Source organism: Colletotrichum abscissum (assembly GCF_030869225.1).
Source record: "Colletotrichum abscissum strain IMI 504890 chromosome Unknown Scaffold_44.1, whole genome shotgun sequence".
NCBI lineage: Eukaryota > Fungi > Ascomycota > Sordariomycetes > Glomerellales > Glomerellaceae > Colletotrichum > Colletotrichum abscissum.
The window spans coordinates 238,473-266,142 of record NW_026850365.1 but is presented as its reverse complement, the minus strand read 5'-3'; the positions used below and the strand labels follow the sequence as shown (position 1 = coordinate 266,142).

Genomic DNA, 27,670 nt, shown 5'->3' with positions numbered 1-27,670 from the left:
CACTGGCGGCGGACGCTGAAAGGCCCAACGTTGACGCGTCGCGCTATCGGAGACTCTCCCTATTCCATCCATCCCACTCGGCCGAATGACGACGGACTGGAACTCGTCAACGACTCTCGGGCTGGCTCTGAGAGAAAGCATTTGTAATACAGCAGTCGCCATGGCGGAGCCACGAATAGATGTGGACGATCAGGATCAACCATTATCTTCGATACAGTCGGCTGGTGGGCAGTCCCTAGTCCGCCAGCTCCTTGACATCCAGACCGCTACTATCGAGCAATCGAAATCACTTCATTTCATCCAAAACCTCGACTGTCTGTATCTTGATAAAACCCGAGACCGAAAACGCCCCCCACAAACCCGCGATTCAGCGTCTGAAGATGATCGCCCTGTGTGGCTCCGCCAAAGCGGCCTGAATGCCCTCAAAGACCTGAACTATGTAGCTGTGTCTTGGACATGGGGAGCTTCAGAACCATACGAGGATTCTACAGCCGGCCACCATCTAGTACAACTCTCTAATGGGAAACGCGAACCTTCTGGGGTCCGCAACCGGGTCTTCGACCGCATACGGCGATACCTGGAAGCCCAGTCTGGCCTGCAATACGTATGGATAGATATGCACTGCATCTGTCAGGAGCCGGGCCCAGAGAAGACTCGGGGTATGCAGGCAATGGATATGGTCTACAAGCTGAGCAATCACCCCATTGCTCTGCTAGCGCGACCGATCGAATCGCACGAAGAGCTTTGCCTTCTCGCAGACGTTCTCCAGGGCAATTTTGTGTCAAAACATGCTTCTGGAGAGTTCCGCTTAAGTTCCTTCGCAGAGAGCGCCCTGGAAAGGCTTCGTAGAGCATTGTCCCTTCTCGACGCCATAACCTCCGATTTTTGGTGGACAAGAGCCTGGACTTTTCAGGAAAATTATCGTTGCGATGGACAAATGACGCTACTCATCCCTCATCCAGAAGATGGTGAAATATTCAGGGAGAAGACAAAGAAGGAAAAAGTTTTCGGTAACGTAGTGGGCGACATATCGATCTCATCTCGAGAGTTCCAGACGGAATCCACAAAACTATGCCAAGCCTGCATAATTGCAGAGGAGGATGGCAGCGTCTCCGGTCTGTCCGATGTTGCCGAACGAATTCTCAAGACAGCTCCTAATTACGAGTTCCTATTACGGGAGACCATGCCCGATGGACGATATTCTGCCCCCTGGTCACAGTCGCCGAGGATCATAAAGGATATCGAGTCCCGCGGCAGCAAATTCTGCCACGACAGATTGGCAATAGTCGCAAATTGCTGCCAATACTCCATCAGGCTAGATGACGCCATCTTGCGGCAAGGATCACACAGCATGAGTCTATCTATGCTCGCCCTTTACCTCTTGAACGGAGAGATCATGGAGAACACATGTGAAAAGAAGGAAGAGAACCGTCTTTGGATGAGATGTCGGAGGCAAACAGTCGCCGACTTCGTCACGGACCAGTCCTTCGATGACTTTTGTCCACCTCTGCTGAAGCGTCCTCTTGTCTTCAACAATGGGTGCCGATTCATTGATGTTCGGCTAACACATGAGGGCTTGAAGACCTTTGGTCATCTATGGAAGCTCGGTCGTGTCATACGGCCAGAACATTACGTGAAGTTTTATCCACATGCAAAGTGCCGAAGACGACACACTCGGAGGAGTCGACGAACGCACGCCATAGAGCGTCTTACGCAGTTGCAATATGCCCTCCGTGATATTCGCAACTATCCTATAGTGGATGAGCTGAAGCGCTTTATTGATACCGTTTTACGACCGATGCAAGAGGCAACTTTCTCCAAGAATTACATGCGGATGATGGCCGAGATAGTTGTTGCGGCAATGGATGCGGAGAAGCCGCTGGTACTTGGCGGCCTGCTCGATGATCAACCGTACAGTTACTGCGGTATTTTTGTACTAGAAGACATGGAAGGGGATGAAGAGCCAAAAGGGTATGAAGATGATGATGTTGTGCTATTTGATGACCGAAGCGACGATTCAGGTGCAAGCTCTCACACCAATTATCATCATATTGCTTCCGATTCTGTGAGTGGGGGCGACTCTGAGAAAGAGTCGGAGGGCTCTTCGGAGAACAAAGACGACGATATAGGTAAGAAAAGTACAATTCTGGTTGGATTCAATGTTGACCCGACTCAGTCAGGTACGTGTTCACTTCTTCCAAGCCGATGAAGGAGTCTTCGGAAACACTGTACCCGAACGATATTGATAAGCACGTGTCGATTGCTGTCGCTGGAGCTATCGCTGGAAGTAAGTTGGAATCGGTCGACTTTCACAACGAGCCTGGACCAGAGCTACTCATTCAGCGTTGGGTGAATGGGCTCTGTTTTTTCCGAGGCCATTCTCGTCGATCGGTTGTCTTCCCATGGCATCCTGCGTTGAGAGAAGACTTCAGGACCTAAACACTGTACTTGGCCTCATCATGAACCACTCTGCAACTGATTAAACCCGGCGTCGGATTACTTTACTCAATGCACTTCCAATTTCCTGGACGGTTTTGACTCTCAATCATGGTTGCAGCCTTTTTCAATTAAGGTACAATGAATAATCTTAGAAAGCCAGGAAACGGCGATGCAATCTGGAGGAGAAGCTTGATTCTACATGTGTAATAATTGAGGAGCGATGTCAACCTTGACAATCGAATGTAGTCTCTCATACCATCATGCCTGGTCGCGAACCATCATCTCTCAACAAAGCCTTCGCTATCGAGCTATGTATAGGCGAAAGCTCGACCTCTAGGCTCCATGACATAGTGAGCTACGGGGAACAGGTCACGCTGCCGTTGTTCTCGATGCAGCGCCAATTGTTTGGGCAACGCTGTAGAACGACCCAGTTGCCAGAGGCGTCACAGACCGCGGGAAACACATTTGATCTATTTCAAGTGATGAGCTCGCATGAAAGCTGGGTATTCAGAGTATGGGTTCAAGAGGCTAAAAGACTCACCTGCATTGGTAACGGCCGGGTGTGCATTGCTGCGCTTCAGCAAGTGCTGCGACGATGGTAAAGATGGAGACAACGGAGAAGCGCATTTTCGCTGAAATTCATGTCAATCTTGATGTTTGTAAAAATGAGTCACGTTGTTTTCTGTATGAATCACTTACTCTGTTGAGAATGTCGGTTTTGGAAACTATTCGCGAACCGCTGAGAAAGTTCAAGTCTGCGTGAGTCTGGTTAAGCACAAACTCGACTCTAGGGCATAAGCTACACTTTTATAATCCCACTGAAAGATGAGTATCCAGAGTTGAATCATATCATGATTGGAACGGCCGAGGTTACTCAATACATCACGGCGCCCGTCTTCTCCCCTCTAGGCAGCATCACAGCAGTTGCCGTACGTTTACCGATGAAGCCTTGATCCTCGTTCAACAATTTGCCACCAAACAGAAGTATGTGATGCGCCTTGCGATGAGCGAAAATTACTAGGATATAGGTACGAGACGCTCAATTGCGCAATCGTTGCCAGAGTCTGACTTGATGCAAGCCTGTCAGCAAATCGCAGCAGTATTGCAAGTTGAAGCCGTTAGCCTCACCGCTCGAATGCGAATCGTCAAGTATGCTGAGGTCGCCGATATCTGTAAGAAGGTCCCCGAAGACCTGCCACTTCCAAGTATAAGAGAAAGGTTGGGTTCCACCATGCGCGGTGTTTTAATGTAGTTGAACGCCTGGTCCTTGGCTAACTCTAGGCAGCAGCTTCGTAACACCCGAATCAGTATAGTCACCTGGTAAGCAGATCCTTCAATGCGGGATAACCCCCCTTTCATTTTTACGAGATTGAGCGTGCGTTTTAATTTCTAGACTGAGAGTTCTGGGCAAAGATCCCCCGATCGTAGATATCTTTCATTGAAGTTGGGTTACATTGACATCGTGTGTACGGCTAACAACTTCACCTGTCGCTATCATGCAGCGTATGGGCTGACTGGATAATTGGGGAAACCCATCGACGTGCACTTGATTCTGTAGAATGACGTTTGAGCATTTGAATTTTGGTATGAGTGAGTGATTGTATTACTCCTAGATTTGGCCAACGATACTACCTTGCTAAACTTGTGACCACTCAAGTCGGAATCTGAACTCATGTCAATGGAGGATACCCAGTTCTCCTAGTCTCTACTATTCTCATAGTTGCTGATTTTATGAAAGCGACGTTCAATGTCACCAGACCAGTCCCAAGTGTGTTTTCATGGCGAAAGTCAAAGTCATTGAAAGGTGTCGGTTTACTGAAAGAAGATACACGAACCTCTAGAATTGTGCTTTGAAGGAAAACTTTGACAGCACTCACCGAATAATTTTCGATCAATATTTAAGCGCAACGTACTAAGAGGCTTGTAGAGATTACATCACAAGAGTACACGTGAGGCGGTGCTGGAGGTAAGTCTACAAAGAGGCCTCTGAAGATGGATCACCGTACTTAATTTATGATCTCCTTCAAGTTGGAACCTTCGTCTGACTCTTCCAGCTTGAGAGTGTGTGCCATAATAACAGTTTCTGAAGTGATTTTTCTCAAGTTATTGCAACTACCGCGAGAACATGGCAGCTTGGTCGGCGCCAGCACGCATTGGAATAAGAGTGAAAAACAGTCCCGCCACTCCACAGCCTCCTCTTGGTGTAGTTGGTTCATCACGTTCGACTGTAATGGTTTATCCACATCCATCGAAAGGTCTCTAGTTCGATTCTGGAAGAGGAGAGGTGTTCTTTTTTTGTGTCTCATCCTTGAACAAGGCGGCAGAATATCATAGCTCTCGTACGGGACTAAAAAGCTGAAGATATTGAGAGTGATTTCTTTAATATTAAGAATTTGATCCATGATTTTACAACATTTTTGTGCAATGACCCAGCCGAAATAGGGAGAGTGGAACTATGTGGGCGGTCAAACTTCTGCTCATGTTGACTCCATCTACCTAAACAGCATCGTAGTGGGACTCAGGGCCACCATCCACTGCGGCTTATTCAAGACTCGTCGCACAAGATCCTAAGGGCGTTTTAAGTCAGGCAACACGAGGTCAGCAGACCGAGCCTCCGAACAGCTTGAAGATTCCAAGAGCGCCATCAGTACACTGAAAGTCGTGGCTTGGTCCATGTTCAGTTTTCTGGCTGTAATGCATCTAGGCACGTGCCAGTTTGACATCCAGCGTAGTACCTTACTTATGGGACAAGTTTTGAAAAGTAATCTAATTTACCCACTTAGGGATGGTGGCTACACTTACCCAATGTGGTTAACGAATCCATACATAGACCGCGGTTGTTGAATTGTGCACTACTATTATGAAGAATTCATTATTTCCTCTATTGTCTTACTTTGTGTATGCTGCTTAGATAATCGCGGTCAATCTGGTGCGGTCCCGCCTGCCTTTGGTGCGTTCACGGAGTAAACCCTCTTGACCAGACTGGAGTCATCAACACGCATCACGGATACTGTAGATCGTATCACTCCATCAAGTCCTGTTGTTAGAGCCTTTTGAAGTCGACTGGCCCCCAAATTTTCTGGGAATTCTGCCCCAAAACATACGATGCTCCATGCGATAAGGCCGGCGCGATAGCCTTGCGCAGACTCTGTCTCATCTCAAAATTGAAGATCTGAAGCCAATTGCAACAAGCGTGACAAGACTTTAGGCCTGGTCTCTGGTTATAGTAGGTGCCATGCCTTAATATCAGAGAAAAAAACAAACACGCGCAATGCCATTTCGCTCCAACTATCTATCCTGAGCTGGAAGTTCTTCAATGTTTTGACTCGTGCTAGCCTGTATGCTGAATCGCTGACTGGTTCTTTGTGGGAACTCCAACTAATGAGAACTCCGATGGACGCGTTCAACGTTCGGAACCCAACGCGGAACTTGTCGAGGCATCACCACATTGAATGCTCAGCCGGCAAACGAGGGATCTTCTGTCGCCTTGGAAAATGGTGAAATCTGGCTCTCACGAGACCGATGAGTTCTGAATTCCGAGAGATGCTGAGATCTCGGTGCAGCCGTCGGAATGGATTTGTGGAGGACCAATCAGTAAGCGGTAATGCTATCCCAATTGGGCCATGAAGTGCGCCGCCAGCGCTGTCAGATGATGTGCAGAGGAGTGATTTGAAGGAAGAGGAGCAGCGAGCAGAGAAGAACTTCCGTAGAACATACTCCTTAGTTCTTCAATCCTTCATGTATATATCTCCTGCGACATGTCCCTTGCAATGAGGTCGCAAGGGCCTGTCATCCAGACTCGGACCCAACTTCATTGAAGATCGTCAACGCACCTTCTCTTGACCCTCAACAACCTCCTTTGATAGCCAAGTATGGCGGAATGGGAACAAATTGCTCGAAAGCACTTCGAGGAGCAGAAGAAGAAGGTACCGTTGGACTGGGTTTTGGACAATGACAAGTTAGAACAGCTTCGCGGCGCCGGCACGGCGAAAGAGGGCCGCCTCATCGATCTTCAAGCAGCCAAGAACTCAGGCATTCTAGACAGCAACGAAATGAACATTACCGAGAATTACACAGCCCGTGAGCTTGTGAGACACCTTCGCCAAGGAACGCTCAGCGCAGAGAAAGTCGTCACTGCGTACTGCAAGCGAGCAGCCGTTGCCCAGCAATTAGTGAGTAGCTGGACGTTTGCTTGTAACTGACAGTCCGCTTCGCAGAAGCAACAGACTGATGTTCTGTTACGAATACTAGACGTCCTGCCTCACCGAGATCTTCTTCGAAGACGGAATCGAGAGAGCCCAGTGGCTCGATAAGCAGTTGCGAGAAACAGGCAAAGTTGTTGGCCCGCTCCACGGCTTGCCAATTAGTCTAAAGGTAGGACAGCACTACATAGCCTCTGAATTTCAGTCTGGCGGCAAATAACAGACCAATTGACACCATTCAGGACAGCCTTCACGTAGATGGACACTTCGCGTCTGTCGGATATGTCGCATTTCTCAAGCAAGACCGTCCCAAAGGCAACGCTGCCCTTGTCAAGCTGCTTCTTGATGCAGGAGCAGTCCTCTAGTAAGCAGACTAAGCGAACAAATTGCTTCAACAAGCAGATCTGACGATAGGAAACCTTGCTAGTTGCAAGACCAATATTCCACAAACGATGATGGTAAGCGTCCTACACAGACAAAACACCCCCTAGACAATATTCGCTAACGCAGTATGTCCAGACGTGCGATTCCGAGAACAATATCTTCGGCCGAACACTCAACCCACACAATACAAAGTTGACAGCTGGTGGCTCTAGCGGAGGCGAGGGTGCGCTTGTCGCATTCCGCGGATCACCTCTGGGCATCGGTAGCGATCTGGCCGGTTCTGTACGCATCCCAGCTTTCTGCTGCGGTGTGTATGGCTTCAAGCCGACTGTGGATCGTATACCGTTCGCAGGACAGTCTCTCTCTCCTTGGCCCATGAACTGGATGTCCGCTGTGATGCCCGCTCTCGGTCCGTTGGCTAACTCCGCCGACGACTTGTCGCTCCTCATGGAGGTCGTAACTAAGCTCAACCCATGGAGATACGACGGTAGCGCGATCAATCTCTCCTGGAGAACCCTAGACGAGCCTCGATCGAAGCCCTTGACGATTGGGATCTTGCCCGAAGATCCCGAATATACCCTACACCCTCCTGTACGCAGGAGCTTGGCTGAAGCCGCGTCCGCTCTCGAGAAAGCTGGACACAAAGTTGTCCATCTTGCAACGGATGCGAAGCGTAGCGTGGCCCTCGGCGCAAGGATCTCGTACCAATACTTTAGCATTTCAGCGCCAGCTGTTGCTGACTTTGGAGAGCCTTTTGTTGCCTCTGTCGCCAAAGGAATGCATCCCTTCTCTACTGGAGACTTTCCTGTCGACCCGAAGCTGGACATCCCAAGCCAGTTCACAGGACTGAACATGGCTCGCGCGGCCTATGCCCAGTCATGGAGCCATACCTGGCAAGAACACGACCTCGACATTGTATTGGCTCCTGGGGCATCCTGCACTGCCGTGCCACACGATACCTTTGGCCTCCCCGTGTATACAGTCATGTGGAGTTTAATTGACGTGAGTGTTTAACTACCCCCTTGCTTAGAAATCCTTGGTAGTATTCTCATAGGTCGCTAATGTAACATTGAACAGTTCCCTGCAGCGGTCATTCCCTTTGGCACCGCGTCCGCGACGCAAGACTCTGAACCACAAAAGGCCATCGCGGACTTTGTGCCTGATTGTAAGATCCTTCCCCGATCTTCCGAACAAGAAACTTGCGCTGATGTTTCGAACCTTTGAACTTTCAAGACATCCCCGAAGCTACTGATGGTGCACCTTGTGCAATCCAGATTATCGCTCCGCGGTTCCGCGATGAAGAGTGTTTGGAAGCCGTGGGCGTCATTGACAAGATTCTCAATGCTTGACAATGAGAGCAACACCTGGGCAACACACCACTCTCCACTCTCAAGGTAGAAAGACAATACTATGTACAGCAACTGTGCAAAATAACGTAATGCCCCAACAAGTACTACCGCAAGCTGCCGAAAAGGAACTTGTGACCCGACGACGCCATCCTTGCCAACCATCTTTTGTTGCTTGAATACCCGGAAATCTGCTATGCACCGTTTACCGTGCGTGGGGTTCGGTAGTGCTACGCTCGAGTAGCCACCTACACTCGCTAATCAGTGCGGTCTAACTTTATGTTCTTAGCCCTGAATCATGCTGGGAATTCCGTAGTCTGTGCTCCGTTTGGTCAGTCCCAATGTCCCCTGAATCGAAGCAGCCACAGAGGCTAAGCTCCCATGCCGGCATCTTTGTCCATTCTACTTCTCCGTGTGCGTGTGTGTATTTTGGACAAAACATCCATTTGTCAACGGCTATGAAGCCCATCTTGAGCTGCCACTCTATAGATTCGAGAGACCAAGATGCAACGCGCTCGCGGCGGTTGTATGAGCTGTCGGCGGCGGAAACGAAAGTGTGACCGCCGCCGTCCGTTTTGCGAAGCCTGTACTCAACGAGGGATCCAATGCCCTGGATACTCAACGCCCCTGCGCTGGGTGGATGGTGCTGCGAATCACTCCTCTGCCGGCGAAGGTAGCAGCAATGCTACTAGCAATCCAGCCGGATCCAACACTCTCGCAAGTCAGATCGCACTCCCGAATCGCCCCAGCCCTCAGGTACAGACGACACATGTTACGGATGAGCTTTTCCATAAGTGTATGCCACAACTGCGCGTGTCCCAGTGCTGACTCGATGAGATATATCACGTTGAGCTCGCTAACAGGGAGTGACGCTTACAGTTCTCCGCACAGGCCTCATGAACCTCTACAGCACATCAGTGTGCTCATGGGTCCAGCCGTTCTTTGTTGAGATGTCTGCCAAGAGCAAATCTCTAGTATTGCTATCTTCCGCCATCCAAGCCTATCTTGATGAAGGTAGCTCGGACATGTCTGTCTCCTCAATGGAGTACGTTGACACTGCTCTGAAGGAGTTTCGGCGCGAAATCGTGGCCCATTACGATGTTATGCCGGCTGCCACGGCATGCTCTGGCGTACTGCTGTGTGTTCTTCAAGTAAGTGACCCCGATGATAGCCGACTAAGTCCGGCGGACGCTGGATCGCACCACTACCAGTCCCCTCCTTAGACCGCAGATGTCCAGACATGGCATAGATCTTTCAGCTAAGCGAATGGATCACATAGTTCCTTCAAGCCCAACCGTGTACACCCGTCATTGGACTACTCGCCGAAACCTTCCACCTGAATGCTCCTACATCATATCTCAATCCCAATCCCGAGCATGACCTCTCAGTACGGCATGCCTTGGAATTCATCGGTCTCATGGACATGCCCTGTCTCGTACTAGGAAGAAAGTGTCCCTCTCTCGGTATTTGGAGACGCTTTCGACAAGTTCAAGACTCCTGGAAAGGGGGAAGAGTCAAGGCCTTGGAAGTCATCACTGGTGTGCCGCATTCGCTGCTGGATATCTTCGCCGACACCCCATTCGAGACGGCGGAGGTCTCCATAAGTCGGTTTTGGGGATGGCCAGGTGAAATGGGCGAGTACGTTCAGTGCTTGTTGTGGGATTGTTGGCGGTTTGCCGGCATGCTTCACATCCGCAGACGCGAGCAGCGTATTGTAAACGCGACACAAAAAGACGGCCAATTCGTTGGCGACGATCAGCAGGACGCACTGCCAAGTTCAGAAATTGTTCTATACCGTCTAGTATCAGGACTTCATCTCTTTTGTGTGGCGTGTCAGCTGCCCGAGAATCAGCATCTGTTGTGCCGCAATGGCATCGTCTTCCCTCTGATAACGGCATGTCTCGAAACTCGACTCCTTAAGCGGCATCCTGACTGGAAACAAACTGTGGATGACGTGCTGTCGGCTGCTAAGAAGAGGTATCTCTTTCAGTTGGCACGATCTACATGGGAGCTGCTCGATGAAGCTTGGAAGGATGGTACCATGGAATTTGACCTAGATAAAGCAGCATCACGCAGAGGCCAGGAGGTTTCATTATTGTAGATTACGGGGAAGCTCTGCAGCGTCTTGCTGCGAGCGAAGTCGGAATTTTCTCATCCATTGCGACCATAGATAGATGGTTGCGGTCCTGTAGCCACGTGCAATGAAGACAATCAAGGCGGAGGAAGTTGAAGCAATACAGTCACCAGCACCTCAAACCAAATCGTGCGATAATCGTTCCTGCAAACTGGCTACAAGCGTGACGATCTATACACTTACAAGTCCCCCCATCACTCTGCCCCTTGATCAAGTAACTCAAGTCTTCGTCAAGCTCTCTTCCCATCACCCATACGTCTTTCCACCTTGTTCGTCAGATGCTTCTGAGCATCCTTGGAGAACAAGCATCCGACAATCGCGATTGCTCCGAAGCCCAGACTCGCCAGATAAACCGTCTCAAACGCCTTCGAGTACGCAGTCGGAAGCACCTTTGCCACGGCAGCCTTGACGGCACTCGTCAAGCCAGGGAATGCGGCCAGTTTTCCGGCCTGCACTGCCTTTGCAAGGGCCGGGAGCTGGCTTGAGGGCAAACCCGCAGCAACGGCTGGGCCGCGAATAGCTGCCGGGATCTCCGTTGCCAGGCGATTTGACAGGATCGTCGTGTAGACGGCGACGGCGATGGAGCCTCCGGTCGAGCGGATGGACGCGAGGAGACCCGAGGCGAGGCCGATATCTGAGGGTTTGCAGAATAGGGGCGCCAGAGCGAGAGATGCCAACTCGATGAAGCCCACGAAGAACGGGCCGAGGATGGTGAGGGCGATTCCTGTGTTCAGTGTCTCAGGGGTCAGGGACGCGAGCGCCCCGACGAAGCCGACCATGCAGAAGGTCGCGAAGATGATCCAGTACCGGACGTTGCCTCCCCATTTCACGATGCCTCCTGCGCAAACTTGACCAAGCGCTGTAGCACTTGCCACAGTGGACTAATGACTGTTAGCTGCATGCGAGAGACGTTGGTCTGAGGTCTGCTTACCGAGAGCCAACCGCCGTAGGTGATATCAGTCGTGTACAAGGCCTGAACCTGCTGTGGCCATAGCAAGACAGCGGAGTAGTAAAACATCTTCGAATCTGTTAGCCACGCAGAACTTGTTGGAGGGGGTGGGGGATACTTACTGTAGCAACTGTTGCGCAGCACACAAGTGCCATGAAACCACGGTTGGCAAAGAACTTGATAGGGATGGCAGGATACTTCAGATCCGCAAAGGCCTCCCAGCAGAAGAGTGCCACCAGAAGAACGACACCAAGAACCAAGCTCGAGATGGTAGCTGCAGAGTCCCAAGGGAACATGACGCCTCCCCAAGATACACCCATGAGGAGAAGAGTGAGGCCAGCAGTCCATAGGAAGATGCCAAGATCTTTGCATCATGTTAGCATTGAGGGGATATGAGAGGCCAACCAGGAAAGTCAACTTACAGTCCAGTTCCTTGAGCAGCTCGCGCTTGGTCTTGCGGTCATGGAGAAGCTCAAAGGTGGGTGGGTGGTAAAACAAGTACAAGAGAACGATGGCGAGTCCCACGGCGATGATGTTGACGTAGAAACACCATCTCCAGCTGAGATTGGGGTTCTCGACGAATTTCCGGGCTAAGATATAGTGAGCAACTGCATGTATCCTCAAATGGGCCTCTCGCCATCAACTCACCAACGAAAGGGCCAAACGCGGAGATGGGGGCATTGGTCAAGAAGATTAGAGACAAGACGACAGGACGGTACTTGTTGGGAACCAGTTCGCCAACGGCAACGTTGAAGCTCAGCTGGACCGTCTCGCCCAGGCCATAGATGGCGGCACCAACGATGAGTGTCTCGACATTGTGCGCCACAGCACACACGACGATTCCGACGATGGCGACGACGTTGCCACCGATGAAGAACCATCGTCTTCCGAAAAGGTCTGACAAGCGGCCCAGGATCGTGTAGGTGAATGACAGCGAGAGAGTTCTGGCAATGTTGACCCAGGAGATATATGGGCTCGGACCTATCTAATGTAAGCATATGACATCTTTTACATCATTACCGGATGTACTAACCGATATCAGCGTTGATGAATGTCAGCACGTTGGTTGGCAGGATCAAGAAGATGTATGCCGACATTGCTGAAAGACAAAACCCCTAGATGATATTAGTGAACATCCAGATCTTGGCAAAGGTGTCGACAAACCGCCATGGCCCCTAGGAACTGAGGAGAATAGTAGTAGCCGGGAGGGAGATCATCGCCGAGCGCCTCGGAACGGATCGAAGAAGCATCGTCTCGGTCGGTATCGCGGTCGAACTCACGGTATTTCTCCAGCGAAGCCCCATCGAACTCGCGATAGGACTCGTTCTTGGAGATATCCATGATGGATGATCGGTATATCGATATGCGGGAACCAGCTCGCAGTATGTCGGTATTTCGAATTGAAAGTCGTCACACGGGTTTCGACGGGCGGGATCTTGCGCGCTCGAGGCCGTGCTCGAGTCTTATACAACCTTTCTCGACCAACGTGCCATCTATAGACGTCGACGGAGGACTGTATATGTGCGGCGTAGTGTCGAATGAGGGTTGAGTGACGGGACAAGGTCAGCAGTGAGATGAACCCCAAGACATGCAATGCAAGTCTTGGTCTGACTTGCTTGCCGTCTGTCTGTCTGCCTGCATGTGTCCATCTGTTTCTCTGCCCGCCCGCCCCTCCCTCTTCACACGCAGTAACGCGGCTTCACCGTCCCACGGCATACGCATACCAAGGTGTCCCCCGGAAGACTCGAACCTCTTCGAAACTCTTTCACAGAGTCTGGTTGTGCAGTCGGGGCCTCTCCCTGCGCCGGCCTGCGGGGAAGACCACCCCACGACCTGAGCACAACAACTTTGGGATTTCAGCATCTGGCCGCGACAGTGGTTCGAATCATTAGCTCGCTGCTGACTCAAATTGTTGAATCGGGACAGGATGTCAAGCTGGTGAAAGGCGCTGCACTGGACTGATAGTTGAAACCCGTTTTGGGGCCGGACCGACGGTACACCAGTCTGATGTGATGGGCGATATTGGTGATGGCTGCCCTCACTTCCCATCACCTGGTCTATCTGCAACGCTGACAAAAACGTGCAGTTGGCAGCGCATGCAACCCAAGTCCTGGTAGGCTTTTCTACTGTGTACATAGTATGCATCGACTATATACAAAGAAGGACAAACCTGGCTGGTCGATCTCAACTGGTTTCGGACGACGGGTTTGATTAGTCTAGACGGTGGTCGAGCAAAAGCTTTGGGAGAGGAAGGCCACACAGATCTAGTTCGTCCGGGTTTCTCATCAGACGGGATCTTCTGCTTCTCCTCTTCGAACGGCATGTTTGGAATTAGATCCCGTTCATCTTACAATTTGCTACCTTTCCAATGGGGTTCTCGCTTCTCAGAGAATGCTTTGAGGCCCTCAAGGATGTTCTCGCCCTTTTGCAGCTCGGCAAACTCCTTCTCCAGCGTCCACTCAACTGCTCGCTCTACAGATGCCGTTTCCCAGCCCTGCCTCAATCCAGCTCTGGTGCATATAATGGCATCCGGGGAGTTGGCTGCAATCATCTTGGCATAACGCACCGCCTCCTCGACAACTTTCTCCTTGGACACTACCTTGTTCACGATACCCCATTGCTCCATCTCCCGCGCCGAGACGTTACGCCCCGTCAGCGCGAATTCGCTTGCTCTCTGAAGTCCGATGGTCCGTATGAGTCGCGGCAAAGCGCCGCCTATGGCCGCGATGCCCCTCTTGACTTCGGGAAGCCCAAAGTAAGCGTCCTCGGCGGCGACGACGAGGTCGCAGTTGACTACGAATTCGCACCCGCCACCCATGGCGAGACCGTTGACTGCGGCAATGACTGGTTTCTTGCCCAATCTCCTGCTCAAGGGCTTGAAAGCAGGCGCGTTGCCCATGCGCTGGCTTGGGTCGGCGTCGTCGGCCATGCTATTATTCCACTCTTTGAGGTCTGCTCCCGCAGAAAAGGCCCTTCCCGTGCCTGTGATGATTGCGACGCTGAGATTGGGTTCCTGGTCATACCATTTCCAGACCGAGTCCATCTCCCACTGGGCTGCTGTAGACATGGCGTTGAGGTCTTTTGGCCTGTCCATTCGAACAAGCAATACCCGGGGAGCTGGGTATGAAAGCCTGAGAAAAACCGGCGTTGCTGGCTCGGGTGTTTCTGTCTTGAACCCCATCATGCCGAGGATTTTTCTAATACTGCGGTCCGGTTTATTTCGAGCTTGTTGAAGCAGTCTTGATGATCTTGTGATGAGCCGTGATCACGTTGCTCACTTGGTGATACTATTACGATGCCAACTGCTTGTGTCGGAGTTCGTTTGCATACTCCCGCCCTCTATTAAGCTTCGCGGGCTCGGATAAAGTCGTAGAACACACGACAATCCTAGCATCCGGTCCTCGAAGGATTTATCCCGGATCCAGGATTCACCTACCCCCCACTCGGGCTATTCTCCGTGGCGCGTCCATCGGGGGAGGGTAAGAAGGCTTCCGCCTGCATGGCACACATCCCCGATGCTTTGGCCTTCCTCGACGGCCATTGCGCCAGGTTTCGCAGGGGCTTTGACTCGCTCCTCCAATCGTGCTCAGCGGGACACACGTTTCTGGCGTCTTTACAGCGGTTGAAAGAGGGACAGCGAAATCGTGGGACACCCCACAGTGATGAGCCACAGGGATGTTCCCGCCTGGATTGCCGAGGCGGCTTGCCTATGCGACTCGCTAGGGAGCATCCGTCAACGGATCATCAGGGGAGGGGTTGCGCTCGTTCTCGTCTGTGAGCATTGGGCATGAGTGGCAGGTCACTGTGCACTGAACTGGCCGGGAAGTCAGGTATCATTACGTGACGGGGTGTGTCTACGACATCTTGTGATTGTCTGTTGACCAACTTGGCGAGAAGGATGATGGAGAGGTACTTCGACTCTTTGGAACACCAGAGCTAGGTATCGAAGCCTCGAAGGTACAGCAACAGGGTGATACGAGACAGATCACTACAGGTTGCGCAGCGTTCCACGGCATCGGCACCAAGTAACCCAAAGTAAGACTCACAGCCAAGCGAGCCACTCGATCACGAAGATGGCGACGCCAAGGACGAAGAAGCCAGTCCCTTCTTGGATTGAGAATCCCTACCCGCATATTGAACACAGTCTGATATCCTTTCCGCGGAAACACATCCTTCTTGTCACGATAAACCGACCGGAGCATATGAATTGTCTCCCCGTGGAGGCGACGATAGAACTCGGTGCATTGTGGAAATGGTATGATGCCGAACCGGAGCTGCGATGCGCCGTGTTCACGGGAGTTGGAACCAAGGCCTTTTGCGCCGGCATGGACCTGAAGCAGAGATTGGATATCATCAAGACAAACGACGTCGCCTTTGACTACCCACCAGGTCAATTTGCGGGCATGAGCAATCGGACAGGGAGGAAACCGATCATTGTCGCATGCAACGGCCACGCTCACGGTATGCTTGACATTGGAATTTGAGGACAATGCTGCGGATGCAGGTGCTAAGACAGAGCTAATACGGGCATGTAGGTGGTGGCTTTGAAGCCATTCTCAACGCCGATGTCATCTTCGCTTCACCAAACGCAACATTTCGTCTCCCCGAAGTCCTCCGCGGCGTATCTGCCCTCGCCGGCGCATTGCCTCGTTGCATGATGCTCTTTGGTAATCACCGGACGATGGATCTCATACTCACAGGCCGGACATTATCAGTAGAAGAGGCACGCAACTGGGGATTGGTTAAGGAGATTGTGCCGCAGGAGAGGCTTCTGGAGAGAACACTCGACTATGCTAGCCAGATCGCTGGACTGAGTCCCGACAGCGTCATTATCTCGCGATTGGCGGCACGGGAAGCATGGGAGACTGGCGTTAGCAGAGCGACTATGCGCGGACAGGAGTTATGGGCCGAGGCAATGCTTCGGAGCAAGAACGCGACTGAAGGACTGGCGGCATATCGTGAGAAGAGAGACCCCAAGTGGTTTCCTTCGCATCTGTAGCTGGGAGGATTTGAACAAAATTTTGGCGGCCAAACAAGCTTGCTACAAGAGATCTTACAGATCGCACCATCTTCATCCAACGAATCGCGTCGATGGTTTAGTGGTAAAATTCTCCGTTGCCATCAAGCAGCGTCGGGGAGCCGGGGGTTCGATTCCCCCTCGACGCAACTTTTGGTCTTTGTGCCCTCGTAGACTAATCCAACCTCATTTTTGATGCAATCTCGAGATATTTGCGTGGATGTGTGGCCTGCCGAGGTCAACTTTGGTCTTCTCCAACAGAAACTTTGACAACTTGACACTGGCCAGCATTGCCTGGTATGCCGATGAAATGCTTCGTTCAAACAGCACGCAATCTGCACGGACAAGCCTTACCTCAACCTGTTGGCCAGTGTCGTCGTTTCCTTCACTTGAACTCTGCCGACTCAAGAAGGACAACTCTTTCTCCTTCTTCTGACTCGAAAAGTCATAAGACGACCGGTATTGCAGCAGCACAGATGGACCTATATTCGCGACTTAGTCCGAGTTTGGACGAATATGATACACGGCGCAAACTCTGCCTCAAAGACGGAAACCTCCTCTGAAGGCCACGAGCTGTATCCCTGGAAAGCTTCCACGTGCGCGGCATAAAGATCACATCTTTGGTTTCGCTTGCAAAATCTTGGCGTAGCCATTGGACCTTCGTGATTGTCAGCGTCCCTTCTCGCAACAAGGAGGGTTTGGCGGTGAGGATGCCACCTGGAGTAGACTTACAGAGCAACTCGTCCATCATCCTTCACGATCGTCTCAAAGACAACATCGTCCACCCCGCCTCCGCTTTTGACAACCCACATGCGCGTCTCGAGGGTATCTCCGGGATAAACGACGCTCTTGAACCTGGCCCCGTACGCTCTAAAACGACTTGGGTCGCCGCCGCCCAACTTCTGTAGCAAACCATGTGCAGCCATGTTCCAGGTGCCCAGGCCTTGGAGGATAGACCCCTTGAATCCGGCGCGCTGCCCAAATGCCTCGTCTGCGTGAAGCGGGTTGTAGTCGCCGCAGAGGCGGTAAAGAAGAGCTGCCTCCGGGGTGGTCTTGATGATGTGCACGGCGTCCGGGGCGCGATCCGGTGCTTTCACGGCCGGCTTAGTTGGGCCCCGCGGCCCGTTGTAGCCGCCTTGTCCTATGCCGAAGGCGGTGGATGTCATTTTGGTGTAAGCTGTGTTGGTCTTCTTGTCGACCAGCAGCTGTTCTGCTTCAAGAATCATTGCGCCGCCTGTAGGCGAGTTAGCCTTGTATTTCGCGATTTCCTACGAAATGCCTGCGCACCCTTGTCATAGACTCCGATGACCTTGCTTCGAACCTCCAAGTCAAGCCCATCCGAAGACACGGGGATGGGGCGGAGGATCTCAATGCCTCTCTCTCCGTCCACGGAACGCTGGGCGTCGAATGGCGGACAGCCCGGGACGTGGCCGGTCACGGTACGGGCAATAAAATCAAAGACATCTTGGTCCGTCTGCTTGAAGGCGAGATTGATTGGAAACGTGGGGAAGGCGGCAAAGTTTGGGTGCAATTCGTAGAGGAAATGTAACTCTTCCTTCTGGCAGCCGATGGCATTCGCCTAGCAAGTGTTTTAGCTGGCGCTTTCATTGACCCAACATAATGGCAGCCACTCGTAGAACATGGCTTGAGCATAATCAAGAGATGCAGAGATGCTTCTTACGAAGAGTAGCACATCACGGCGGTTGTAGGCGCACTTGATGGGGGCATGTTCGTAGCCGGCGGCTTTGCGGAAATCAACATTGTCGTAGAGGCCAGATGCGTTCTTTACCGGCCTATCGTTCGGAGCCATCGCGTGTAGTCTTATTTCTATCGAGTTGAACCGAGTACTTAGTATGATGGTGATTAATGAAGTTGCTGATAGAGAGGTTGACGAAGAGTGACATGGCCTCAGCAACAGGCTCAAATGCCAGGGGACACAGACCGCTAAGTAAGACGACTGACCACGCTGTCGCACTGCCGAAATGGCGCTCTCAGGCGCTTGAACCTTGACCGAGGTACTCCGCAGTCTATCCCCTCGGCCAGTCGTGGGTCACAAGGAATGTTGACACTGCGAAAGAGCCCTCCGCGAACTACTCGGTCAAAGGTATTGTCGATCCCCTTTTAGTGACTTCTCAGAGAGAGGGCCTGTCTATTCACATATACACAAAACTTTCGAGATTTCATAACCTTGATGATCGGGCATGGCTTTCAAATCTGTGTGGCCGGCGGTCATCCTCAACCTTGACCAAGTCAACCGGCAGGCCAACAACTCTGGCACGTAGAAACTCCCCGAGGCTTTTTGCAAACCCATCGAGCACGCTGCTGCTGCTAACGCCCTCCTGTAAGATCCCCTTGATCACAAAATGAACCGCCCAGAGCCCTGGGAACTCGCACCTTTCCACCACGTAACGAGCTTGCCAGTCATCTCCTAGCAGCTCAATGAGCCTCCGTCTTGTCATGAAAGCCTGCAGCCATGGCCACGCTAAAGCGTTGCGTACCCAGAAGCCCACGTTGGCGTTGCCTCCCTTGTCGCCGCTCCGCGCAAAGACGAGATCCCCCAGCGGTCTCCTCACTGTCCTGGACAGCTGGACTTTCGACAACGGCACTGTGGCATCGTAATCGGGCTGGCGAGGGGGTGTGCCGCCATCTTGACGTGCCTCGATGGTATGCTGTTTCTCACCACCAATGCAACTCACGAACAGGGGAATCCGGGACTGTGGTATCAGGGCCGGGAAGTACCTGACGTACGGCCTCGGTTCCATAGTCCTCCAATCCATACCTAGATGAAGACCACAATAGCCTTGTAAGCCATTATAGAAGATTGCTTTCTTGAACTGCTCAAACGCTGCCTTGGTCCGAGACTGTGCAAACATGCGGAATTGCGTCGTACATAGCTTTTGTGACCGCGGATCTGCCACTGATGAACCGTACTTCTCTAGGCTCAAAGTCGTAAAATCGGACTGGTTGATTTGGCCCAACACCTGGCTCTTAAGCACTTCGAACTTGAAGTCGGTGTCTAGGCCAGTCGCATACGCCGATATCTCGGCCTGGTACCCTCCCATCAAGCAGATGGACAGCTTGGTCATAGACGGAGGCGGCAAACCCTTCACACCCGATAGTCGAACGCGATCTTTACCAAGCTGTGTGAAGGTTGCCTTCCCAATATCGGCTACAACATCCGGATTGAGATAGTAGACGCCCTGTATCTCATAAAGCAGTTGCGCCTTGCAAGTATCAACAGACACCAGCCCATTGGAACCCTCCGGCTTCGTGATGACAGCGCCGCCATCGGCTCCGATCTCCGCAATCGGGAACCCGGCATGATGGAGATCTGGCACCTCACGTTGACCGCAGTAGTTCCCTCCCGTCACATACGGTCCGCACTCGATCAAGTGACCGGCCATCAGACTCGCAGCAAGCACATCGTACTCCGTCGTCTTCCACCCATGCCACCACGTCGCAAGCCCCATTACGGGACTTGCATCGGTGCATCTCCCGCAGATGACGATGTCGGCGCCGAGCTCCAACGCACGCACGATGCCAGCCATGCCCGTATAGGCGTTGGCCGCGAGGAGATCGTCACCCTGCGAGTGCGGATCAAACTCGACGCCGGGCTGGTCGAGATGCATGACTCGCCCGAACGCGCCGCGTTTTACGGCATCGGTCACGTTGTCGCCGCTTACCCAGGCGATCTTGACGTCGCGGATGCCAAGGCTTTCAAAGTATGCGTGCGTCTTGTTGGCGAGGCCCCGGGGGTTCAGGGCTCCGCCATCGTGGACGATTTTGATGCCTTTCTCGGCGACGAGGCGCGCTGCGTCGCCGCTGTGCCAGGCGAGTTGCTCGAGGAAGTTTGGCTCGTATCCCAGCTCTGGTTGGGTCTGGAGCTCGATTGCCTTCCAGGCGATGTTGAACTCTGCGAGGTAGTCGCCAGTGATGGCGTCTACATTGCCGTACTTGGCCAGGCGGTATATCTGATCAATGCCGTCGTTGATGGCGCCAGAGCAATTGCCGATGCGTATAGGTCGTCGAGGCGGATCCATATGGCAGGATGAATGTTATTTAGTGAGACTTAACCTTGAATCGAAGAGCCCGCGGATATATCATTCGAGCACTAGAAACGTTGTTTCGACGTTGAGGCCATCGTATGACCCTCTCGCCCTTCAAAACACCGAACCGTGCTGACGGCGCCGCTCGAGCTGCCGCCTCGACGTTTTGACCTCGCACATACAGCGTCCCACAAGGATCACCGCAGAAAGTCTGTTTGGCAGAGTTGCGCCTGCGGATGCTCCCCGAGTGCGACCAAGACCATGGTGATTCAGAAGTTTCATGCAGAGGTGCTCTCTTCTCCGCACATCATTGTCTCGGTCTCCCCCCCCCTCCTCTACCTTGTGGAGGGTTGCTGATTGCATTTCGCCTTAGGGCGACGCTTGAAGGGATATCTGCCTTTCAGTAGCCAACCTATTCCCTGCTACTCCGCGCCTTCCTTTTGCCTCATTATCCGACGCAGGGAATCGTCGAATAAGGTCCGCAGAAGCCGCTCACTCATCCCGCGCGGTAACTCTAGTTGTCTAGGAAAGGTGGGATGTAAGCGCGAGTTCAACAGCATAAGCGGCTCAGACAAGTTGAGGCTCTTTTGCTCGCCGTCATCGCCGGACTATTTCGTACCGACTGTTCCTGACGCTGATCGAGAATACGACTCTGCGACTATTCCTTTCATCCTGGGATCTTGTGGTTGTTCATGTCATTGTTGAGAGCTCGTTCATCCGACAGTGTGTTTGAGACCAAAACTCAAAAGAGAGAATGCACCGACCATCACGACCATGAGGATATACACATCTAAACGCATCGAGATTCCTCGCGAACTGAACCTCACCGAATTGCTTCACACAAACGCGAGCCCAATACCCCAGTCTCATGTCATCGCCGCCGATAGTTTGACAAACCGGAGCATCACTCTCGGCGAGCTACGGAACCGCGCTGGTCGAATTGCAAGGGGGCTTGCGGAAAAGCTGAATCCACCGGATCAGGCACGATGGGTCATTGTGGTGCCAAATTGTGTCGAGTTTCTCGAGATCTTCCATGCCATCCTCTGGACAGGCGGTGTTGTGTGTCCCATTAACCATGCTCTCAAGGCATCTGAGATTGGCCACGGTATCGCGGTCTCAAGACCTCACTTCATCGTTGCGTATGGTTCAATATTAGAGACCGTCATCCGGGAGGCCGTGGATGTGGCGGCGAGCGAGCTTCGTCAGGAAGGGGTACTCTGGAAACCACCGCCAATACTGTCCATCGTGGAACAAAGCAGACAAGCGAGACATATTCCGGATGACTTTATGGCTTCAAGTCAGCTCACCATACCACACTGGCCACACACTTCGAAACGACTGGCCTCAATACACCTTTCATCTGGAACAACAGGGAAACCAAAAGGTGTCGAGCTGACGCACTATAACTTCGTCGCCAACGTCATGCAACTCGTCGCCCTAGACCACAAGGGCCAAATGTTCAACTCGGCCTGCAGAATCGTCGCATTCACACCCTGGGCTCACATCGCCATGACCACGGCTCCCCTCTTTCTCGGACCGTATACCGGCATGTTCCATCACGCGATGCCGCAGTATAGCATCGAAGAATTTGGCAAGCTGGTGGGCTCTACACAAGCGACCATGTTCCAAGGCGTACCGAGCGTGGTGCTGGGCCTGGCAAACTCGGATGTAACGGAGCGATATGACTTCTCCAAGGCACAAGTCATTAATATCGGCGGCACGCTGCTGAAGCCGGCGCAACTCTCGAGGCTACTCAGCCGAGCGCCTTGGAGGCTCATTCAGGCGTATGGGATGACGGAGGCGGCTGGGTATGTGGCCTACCAGGGTTTTGACGAAGTTGTCCCCGATGGATGTACTGGGAAGCTTTTGCCCGGTATAGAGGCCGCTCTTCATAAGGAAGGAACGACTGAAGACGCACCCCTGGGCGGTCCTGGGGAATTATGGCTCCGGGGTCCGAATATCACGCGGGGCTACGCATTCAACCCGAGCGCGAACAGGGAGGCGTTCCCCGTCGAAGGGTGGTACAATACCGGAGACGTGTGTCGTATAGATGAGCAGGGACGGCTGTCGATTGTTGGGCGAACAAAGGATTTGATCAAGTACAAGGGCTTCCAGGTGAGTCCGGCGGAACTCGAGCAGACTCTCAACTCTCATCCTCTTGTGAGGGAGTCTGGTGTCGGGGCCCTCTGGGACGAGAGCCAGTTGACGGAGGTTCCTGCCGCATGGGTAGTGCTGAAAGAAGACGACACGAACAAAATGGAGGGGCGCGAGATTGTTGGAGCTTTGAGGGAAATCCACAAAGCAGTAGACGAGCAAGTCAGCGGTTACAAGAAGCTTAGAGGCGGTGTCTGGATTGTCGATAAGCTCCCGAGAAACGCCACGGGGAAGATTTTGAGGAGGGATCTAGTGCGGATGACCGAGGGGTTGTGTTCTTTGGAGGGTGGCAAGAAGTTCGTCGCTAAGTTATGAAAGTGGACTTGATCTGAAGGTGGATTTGATCTGGACAACGTGAAGAAGTCAGCGTGCCTGTTCCCGAAGGGCCGATGCCACTCACTATACCCAAAGAGTGTCTATGGCTTTTACTCTTGGCACCTCAGTCTCCGTGGAATCAGTCACTCAGTGTACATTGTAAGAAGCGGTTGATTTCGAGTGCATGTGGAGCTCGGGCAACTCGATATTTCTCCATTGTCACTGGAACGCACCTGTCCATATTGAAAGCCTATCTTCGCCTTACCTCACTGTGTGGCGGAATGAAGCAGAACGATCTTTGGAGGCCAAGCTCGAGGCCGCTCGAGGCCGATCTAGACTTGCTCAACCTTGCTGCCAGTCGCTCACCCTGCAACATGCCATGGATGGGTGCTGATACCCAATCGTGACTAGCACTCTGTCCGTTTGGACCATGGTTCAGTTGGCTCATAGTTACTCCTACTTGACGGGCCAAATTCCCCCTCAAGTCAAAATTGTGGCAGTCGAGTTGAGCAACAAAAGGTTGCGAGTGGTGATAAATCCCTTGATACTCCACCAAGCGAACGGATCTCCGCGGCCACCCGCGGGTCCGATGCGGCCGGTAGTCCACCGCAGTAGATTGATCACCATGATGTTGGATCTCTATGGATACTCATTGCTGGAATTACCTTGGTCGGCTAATGGACATGGTACTAGACGGACAACGGTCATGATTTGCCTTTGAATCAGAGCAGTGGTTTCAACAAAGCCATTCTCTGTATACCGCTGAATGCAACGGTAGTAGTCAAGAGGTTGACTCTGGTAACCGGTCATTAGGGCCGCCTGGGTACGTTGGGTTTGTTTAGTCAGACCTCACACAGTGCATTTGATAGCATCAGCGCCGCCTTGTTGTTGAGGATAGAACATCAAAGTTGGGCGGTGGTACATCCCATCCGTCTCTTGATTCATGGTATGTAGATAGTCATAGATCCCGTGCCCTCATTTTGAGATGAGGATATCGCTGGAAAGTCGTTACCGAACGAAGTACCCCCTCCCGATTCCATCAAGTCTAAACGGATCTCCGCCAGACCAGGTTCCTGTCATTACCCGTTCCCAAAGCCTGTGTCGTATCACTCATTCGTTACGCCCTCTCCCGCTCCTGTCTGCGGACCTCCTCCTGGAACACATTTCTCCCCGGCGTAGAACCCGGCGGCGGACTCGTCGGCTCAAGCTGGATATCCGCGCTGCCCTTCTGCCCATGCATGCTCCGCGGCTGTCCCGTGGGATGCGCCGCGTTCTGGCGTTCCACCGCGGCAGCGACGGCCGCGTGACGGCGGCGGCGCCTGATGTACAGCCATACCATGAAGGCGGCGATGGCGAGCGAGATGAGGATGACGGGTAATAGGATGGCCAGAAGGTTCGGTCTCGAGTTGGGTGCTTCGGTGTCCATTGCCATTCTCAGGGTGAATACGGGACCTGTGAGGTTTTTCTCTTCGCCCGTGTCCGGGTCGTTGTACATGAGGATGATGGTCATGTTATTGGAGGTCTTGCTTTCGAGGTCGGTGAGGTGGGGGGTCCAGGGAACCCAGCCATCGCCGCCGCTGAGGTTTGTTACGGAGAATGCGGGTGCGTTGTCGGTGATGCCGTTGTCTACATCGAAACCGACGATGCCAATGGGCGTGGCGGGGTCTGCGAAGAATGTCGTATCCCAAGTGACTTTTTAAGAATATCGTTAGCAAATCGGGGTTGAGGTACTAGAGGCCGTCCCGCGATTCAGACATGAACGGGACGGGATGAATTTAAGCTTACTGTAGTACGTCGACTCCACGTGCAGAGTGCTACCCCGTCGTGGTTGACAAAACGGCCCATCCTGGCCGACCCTGTTGTTGCACACGGCGAAAACTCCTCCAAATCCCTGGGTATTGCTTGCTTGCGGCGGCGGCGGTACGCCTGTGCTGGTTGTGAGTCCACCGGTGGTGGCCGTGACGGTGTAGACTGAGCCTGTTAATGAGTATGGGGGCGGGCTGATTGTTGTGCGTGCGCCATTGCTAGTGACGACTGATGGTGAGATGGTTCGGGCATTGCCATTTGAGTCAACGGAGATCCAGTCGTTGACCGGACCTGGACCTTGCCGGGGTTGGACGGCCGCGGCTGATGATGAGGTTGCGAACAAGAGAGCCGTCGCCGCAAAGGCTGACAGCAGTCGTTGTGTGTTTGTGAACATGGTGTTGAAAGATCTCTCGATGCTGTACGAAGCTTCAGATGTCGGGGGAGCACAGACGCAGTCGGTGAAAGTGCATGTAGAAGAATCCTCGCCCGTATATTCCTGAGTCGAGTCCACCTTTGTTCGCTCCAATATGATGAGAGGTCTCAAGTTGCAGGAGATGGAAAAATATCTCGAGGGAAACTAGGTCGCAATGAGCTGCGTCTCTAAGAACAACAGATCGACATGGATCGTAAGAGAAAGCAGAGATCGGCTGGTGATGGACCACTTCGTCCCGGTCCTCTACAGCTCAGCGTGCCGTACCTTGCTGGGTATCAAATATTATGCGGCACGGCTGAGCAAGGCGAATCCACAAGGAAAGAAAGGGCAAAAAACAAGGACCCAGAAGAAGCGGATGTTTGCCGGCTTGGGGTCTCGCAACGCGTCATACGAACATGGAATGGAGGGGCATTGGGCGTTGGTAGCAAAGCAGCGGTAGCGGTAGCGGATGCAGGCGGCAGTAAGTAAGCACGCAAATGTATCCGTATTCGTTCGCGATTCTCGAGTTCGAGCCGAGTCCCCAAAGTCCAGGGCTGGTTGCGCCAGTTGAGCTAGCGTAGCGCACCACTTTGTGTGTGCGTGTGTGTGTGTTGGGTGGCTGGAGAGTAGAGCAGATGGCGCTAGGAAACTTGAAGGCTTCAATGGAAGAGGAAGACTCGGACCAGTCAAGTTAGCGACGAGTGGGAAGAAGAGAAGGGGGTGAAATCCAAGGCGGAATGGCCTTTCTTCTTGTGCTCCGCATGTCCCGCTCCCTCAAGCCTAAAGGCCATTTTGGCGAGGGGACCAGCAGTCCAGCGCTGGATCATGGGCAATACGGCACCCAATGAGGAGGATGCTGGGCGTGAGGAACGCATGCTTGGCAAGAGACAATCGCGGGCATGGCACGGCAGCGTGGCAACCAGTTGATCATGGGCGGAGAACGCCAAGGAGGTTGGTGATAGGGTGAAGGGCGCAGACAGATGGGCACCGTGGTCTTGGAAGATGGAGCTTGGACGGAGTCGACCATCAGTTCAGCACGTTGTTGTCTCGGCAAGCTCCAGAATCAATGGTTGGAACCCGGAACGCCCCTGTCGAGCAAGTGTTGGCGTGCTCTGGGCGCATGTCTCACGGCGTGCCATGGATTTGTGTGTTTGGTAATTAACATAAAGGCACTCACTTTATCTGTATGCCATGCCGCCATTCACGGTGCCGGAGTGCCGTAGTGTCCTCTGTTGAGTTTGCCGGTCTGTCTTGACATTTGAGTATCACAAACTTACGGTGTGGTGACTAGCATCTCTAAAGACTTCAGAAGATCGAACGCCGTCTCATCTGTTCTCCTCCTGAAGGATCCCAAACTTGACGTTTGACAGGCGAAACTGGAGACAGCTCTGTTTTAGCTCAGGTAAAGCAGACGAACACCACTTGCAACGCCTGTACTGCACAGTAGTGTAGGTAGGGCCGGTGTCTCTTCCGTTTCGCGTTCAGAGGGAAGTTCAGAGGGAGGAGGGGGTTTGATGGCTGGGCTGAACTTTCTGAAGCGACAGCTGCTAGAGCCAAGGCAAGGTGGGCTTGGGATTCTCGTCGAGAAGAGGGGGGGCGATACGACTCGGAGAAGACAGGGAACAGCCTCGATACGGGCCATGGGATGGGCGATGAGCCTATTACCGGCACCATCAGAGAGTGATTAGTGCGGGGTTGGAAGCAACTTTGCAAGCCCTGCCATGCAGCCACCGCTCAGCAGCAAAGTCTGATGGCCGCCAAGCAGTTTCTTTGCGTGACAGGAGGGCGGTGGTGCTGATTTATCTGTGCCGTTGCCGTAAAATAGCCTCTATCGCCATCCTCGGGATGCGAGATATGGACTCAGCCTCGTATTCCACTTTTTACAGAGTGACGAGGCATGATCGCGGCTTGCGGGCTATGAGGTGCAAAAACTTCATGTCCGCGACCATAGGTTGTCTAACTGGACAAGAGAAATCAAATGAGAATATCGGCTGGGCACATTCTCAGCGTCTTCGAAAGTCGACCATGATTGCAGTGCATGGTGTAACACGGGAGTGGTCTAGCTCAGACGCTTCAACGCTCTTGGCTTTGATTTGCTTGTGTCAAGACTCAGAAGATGGAGTGTAAGAAATATTTGTCCGAAGTGGTGGGATGGCAGGATGGTGGATGGTTGCGATTGCGAAGCGTGAGCTCACACAGAGAGGTGGTTGGTCAATGGGCGTCAGGGCAAAGCAAAGGGACGAGTTCAGACACTACCAAGGCCTTGGCTCTTCTCGTACTTTTGCCAAGACTCATTCATGGTTAACAGAGCCGATATGCCGTGTGGTAAGTGTAACTATATGTGATGATCGATCTGTACTCCGTAGAGAACGAGGCCCCGACAGATGCGCCGAGGAGAGGGCCGGAGAGTGGACTCGCCTTATGGAAATGGGGACTCTATGGGAGCGGAGGATTTGTTGCTTGCAT

The 27,670-nt window shown here is 52.7% G+C and overlaps 10 protein-coding genes across 10 annotated transcripts; 6 read left to right on the top strand and 4 right to left on the bottom strand.

Moving 5' to 3' along the window:
* Positions 1-160: 160 nt before the first annotated feature.
* Positions 161-4,392, top strand: CABS01_13372 (uncharacterized protein; the record flags this gene model as incomplete). The annotated part of the gene is made up of 3 exons (XM_060546715.1): positions 161-2,129; positions 2,177-2,287; positions 4,367-4,392. The coding sequence occupies 3 exons, from the start codon at positions 161-163 to the stop codon at positions 4,390-4,392; spliced, it is 2,106 nt and encodes a 701-aa protein (XP_060395047.1).
* Positions 4,393-6,311: 1,919 nt separating this feature from the next.
* Positions 6,312-8,374, top strand: CABS01_13371 (uncharacterized protein; the record flags this gene model as incomplete). Its single annotated transcript, XM_060546714.1, has 7 exons — positions 6,312-6,611; positions 6,691-6,813; positions 6,884-7,005; positions 7,069-7,099; positions 7,161-8,027; positions 8,103-8,190; positions 8,259-8,374. 7 exons carry the CDS (start codon positions 6,312-6,314, stop codon positions 8,372-8,374), a joined length of 1,647 nt encoding a protein of 548 aa, XP_060395046.1.
* Positions 8,375-8,875: 501 nt separating this feature from the next.
* CABS01_13370 (uncharacterized protein) lies at positions 8,876-10,472 on the top strand (the record flags this gene model as incomplete). The annotated part of the gene is made up of 3 exons (XM_060546713.1): positions 8,876-9,167; positions 9,251-9,522; positions 9,651-10,472. The coding sequence occupies 3 exons, from the start codon at positions 8,876-8,878 to the stop codon at positions 10,470-10,472; spliced, it is 1,386 nt and encodes a 461-aa protein (XP_060395045.1).
* Positions 10,473-10,735: 263 nt separating this feature from the next.
* Positions 10,736-12,795, bottom strand: CABS01_13369 (fungal trichothecene efflux pump; the record flags this gene model as incomplete). Its single annotated transcript, XM_060546712.1, has 7 exons — positions 10,736-11,386; positions 11,437-11,523; positions 11,577-11,818; positions 11,877-12,044; positions 12,103-12,435; positions 12,488-12,569; positions 12,619-12,795. The coding sequence occupies 7 exons, from the start codon at positions 12,793-12,795 to the stop codon at positions 10,736-10,738; spliced, it is 1,740 nt and encodes a 579-aa protein (XP_060395044.1).
* Positions 12,796-13,093: 298 nt separating this feature from the next.
* CABS01_13368 (uncharacterized protein) lies at positions 13,094-13,291 on the top strand (the record flags this gene model as incomplete). The annotated part of the gene is made up of 1 exon (XM_060546711.1): positions 13,094-13,291. One exon carries the CDS (start codon positions 13,094-13,096, stop codon positions 13,289-13,291), a length of 198 nt encoding a protein of 65 aa, XP_060395043.1.
* Positions 13,292-13,801: 510 nt separating this feature from the next.
* On the bottom strand, positions 13,802-14,521 carry CABS01_13367 (enoyl-CoA hydratase/isomerase; the record flags this gene model as incomplete). The annotated part of the gene is made up of 1 exon (XM_060546710.1): positions 13,802-14,521. The coding sequence occupies one exon, from the start codon at positions 14,519-14,521 to the stop codon at positions 13,802-13,804; it is 720 nt and encodes a 239-aa protein (XP_060395042.1).
* A 1,006-nt stretch (positions 14,522-15,527) lies between these two features.
* CABS01_13366 (carnitinyl-CoA dehydratase) lies at positions 15,528-16,453 on the top strand (the record flags this gene model as incomplete). The annotated part of the gene is made up of 2 exons (XM_060546709.1): positions 15,528-15,915; positions 15,990-16,453. The coding sequence occupies 2 exons, from the start codon at positions 15,528-15,530 to the stop codon at positions 16,451-16,453; spliced, it is 852 nt and encodes a 283-aa protein (XP_060395041.1).
* Positions 16,454-17,083: 630 nt separating this feature from the next.
* On the bottom strand, positions 17,084-20,511 carry CABS01_13365 (uncharacterized protein; the record flags this gene model as incomplete). Its single annotated transcript, XM_060546708.1, has 6 exons — positions 17,084-17,129; positions 17,204-17,705; positions 17,759-18,050; positions 18,153-18,298; positions 18,434-18,498; positions 18,659-20,511. The coding sequence occupies 6 exons, from the start codon at positions 20,509-20,511 to the stop codon at positions 17,084-17,086; spliced, it is 2,904 nt and encodes a 967-aa protein (XP_060395040.1).
* A 780-nt stretch (positions 20,512-21,291) lies between these two features.
* CABS01_13364 (AMP-binding enzyme) lies at positions 21,292-22,986 on the top strand (the record flags this gene model as incomplete). The annotated part of the gene is made up of 1 exon (XM_060546707.1): positions 21,292-22,986. One exon carries the CDS (start codon positions 21,292-21,294, stop codon positions 22,984-22,986), a length of 1,695 nt encoding a protein of 564 aa, XP_060395039.1.
* Positions 22,987-24,103: 1,117 nt separating this feature from the next.
* Positions 24,104-25,186, bottom strand: CABS01_13363 (uncharacterized protein; the record flags this gene model as incomplete). Its single annotated transcript, XM_060546706.1, has 2 exons — positions 24,104-24,678; positions 24,772-25,186. 2 exons carry the CDS (start codon positions 25,184-25,186, stop codon positions 24,104-24,106), a joined length of 990 nt encoding a protein of 329 aa, XP_060395038.1.
* Positions 25,187-27,670: the final 2,484 nt, after the last annotated feature.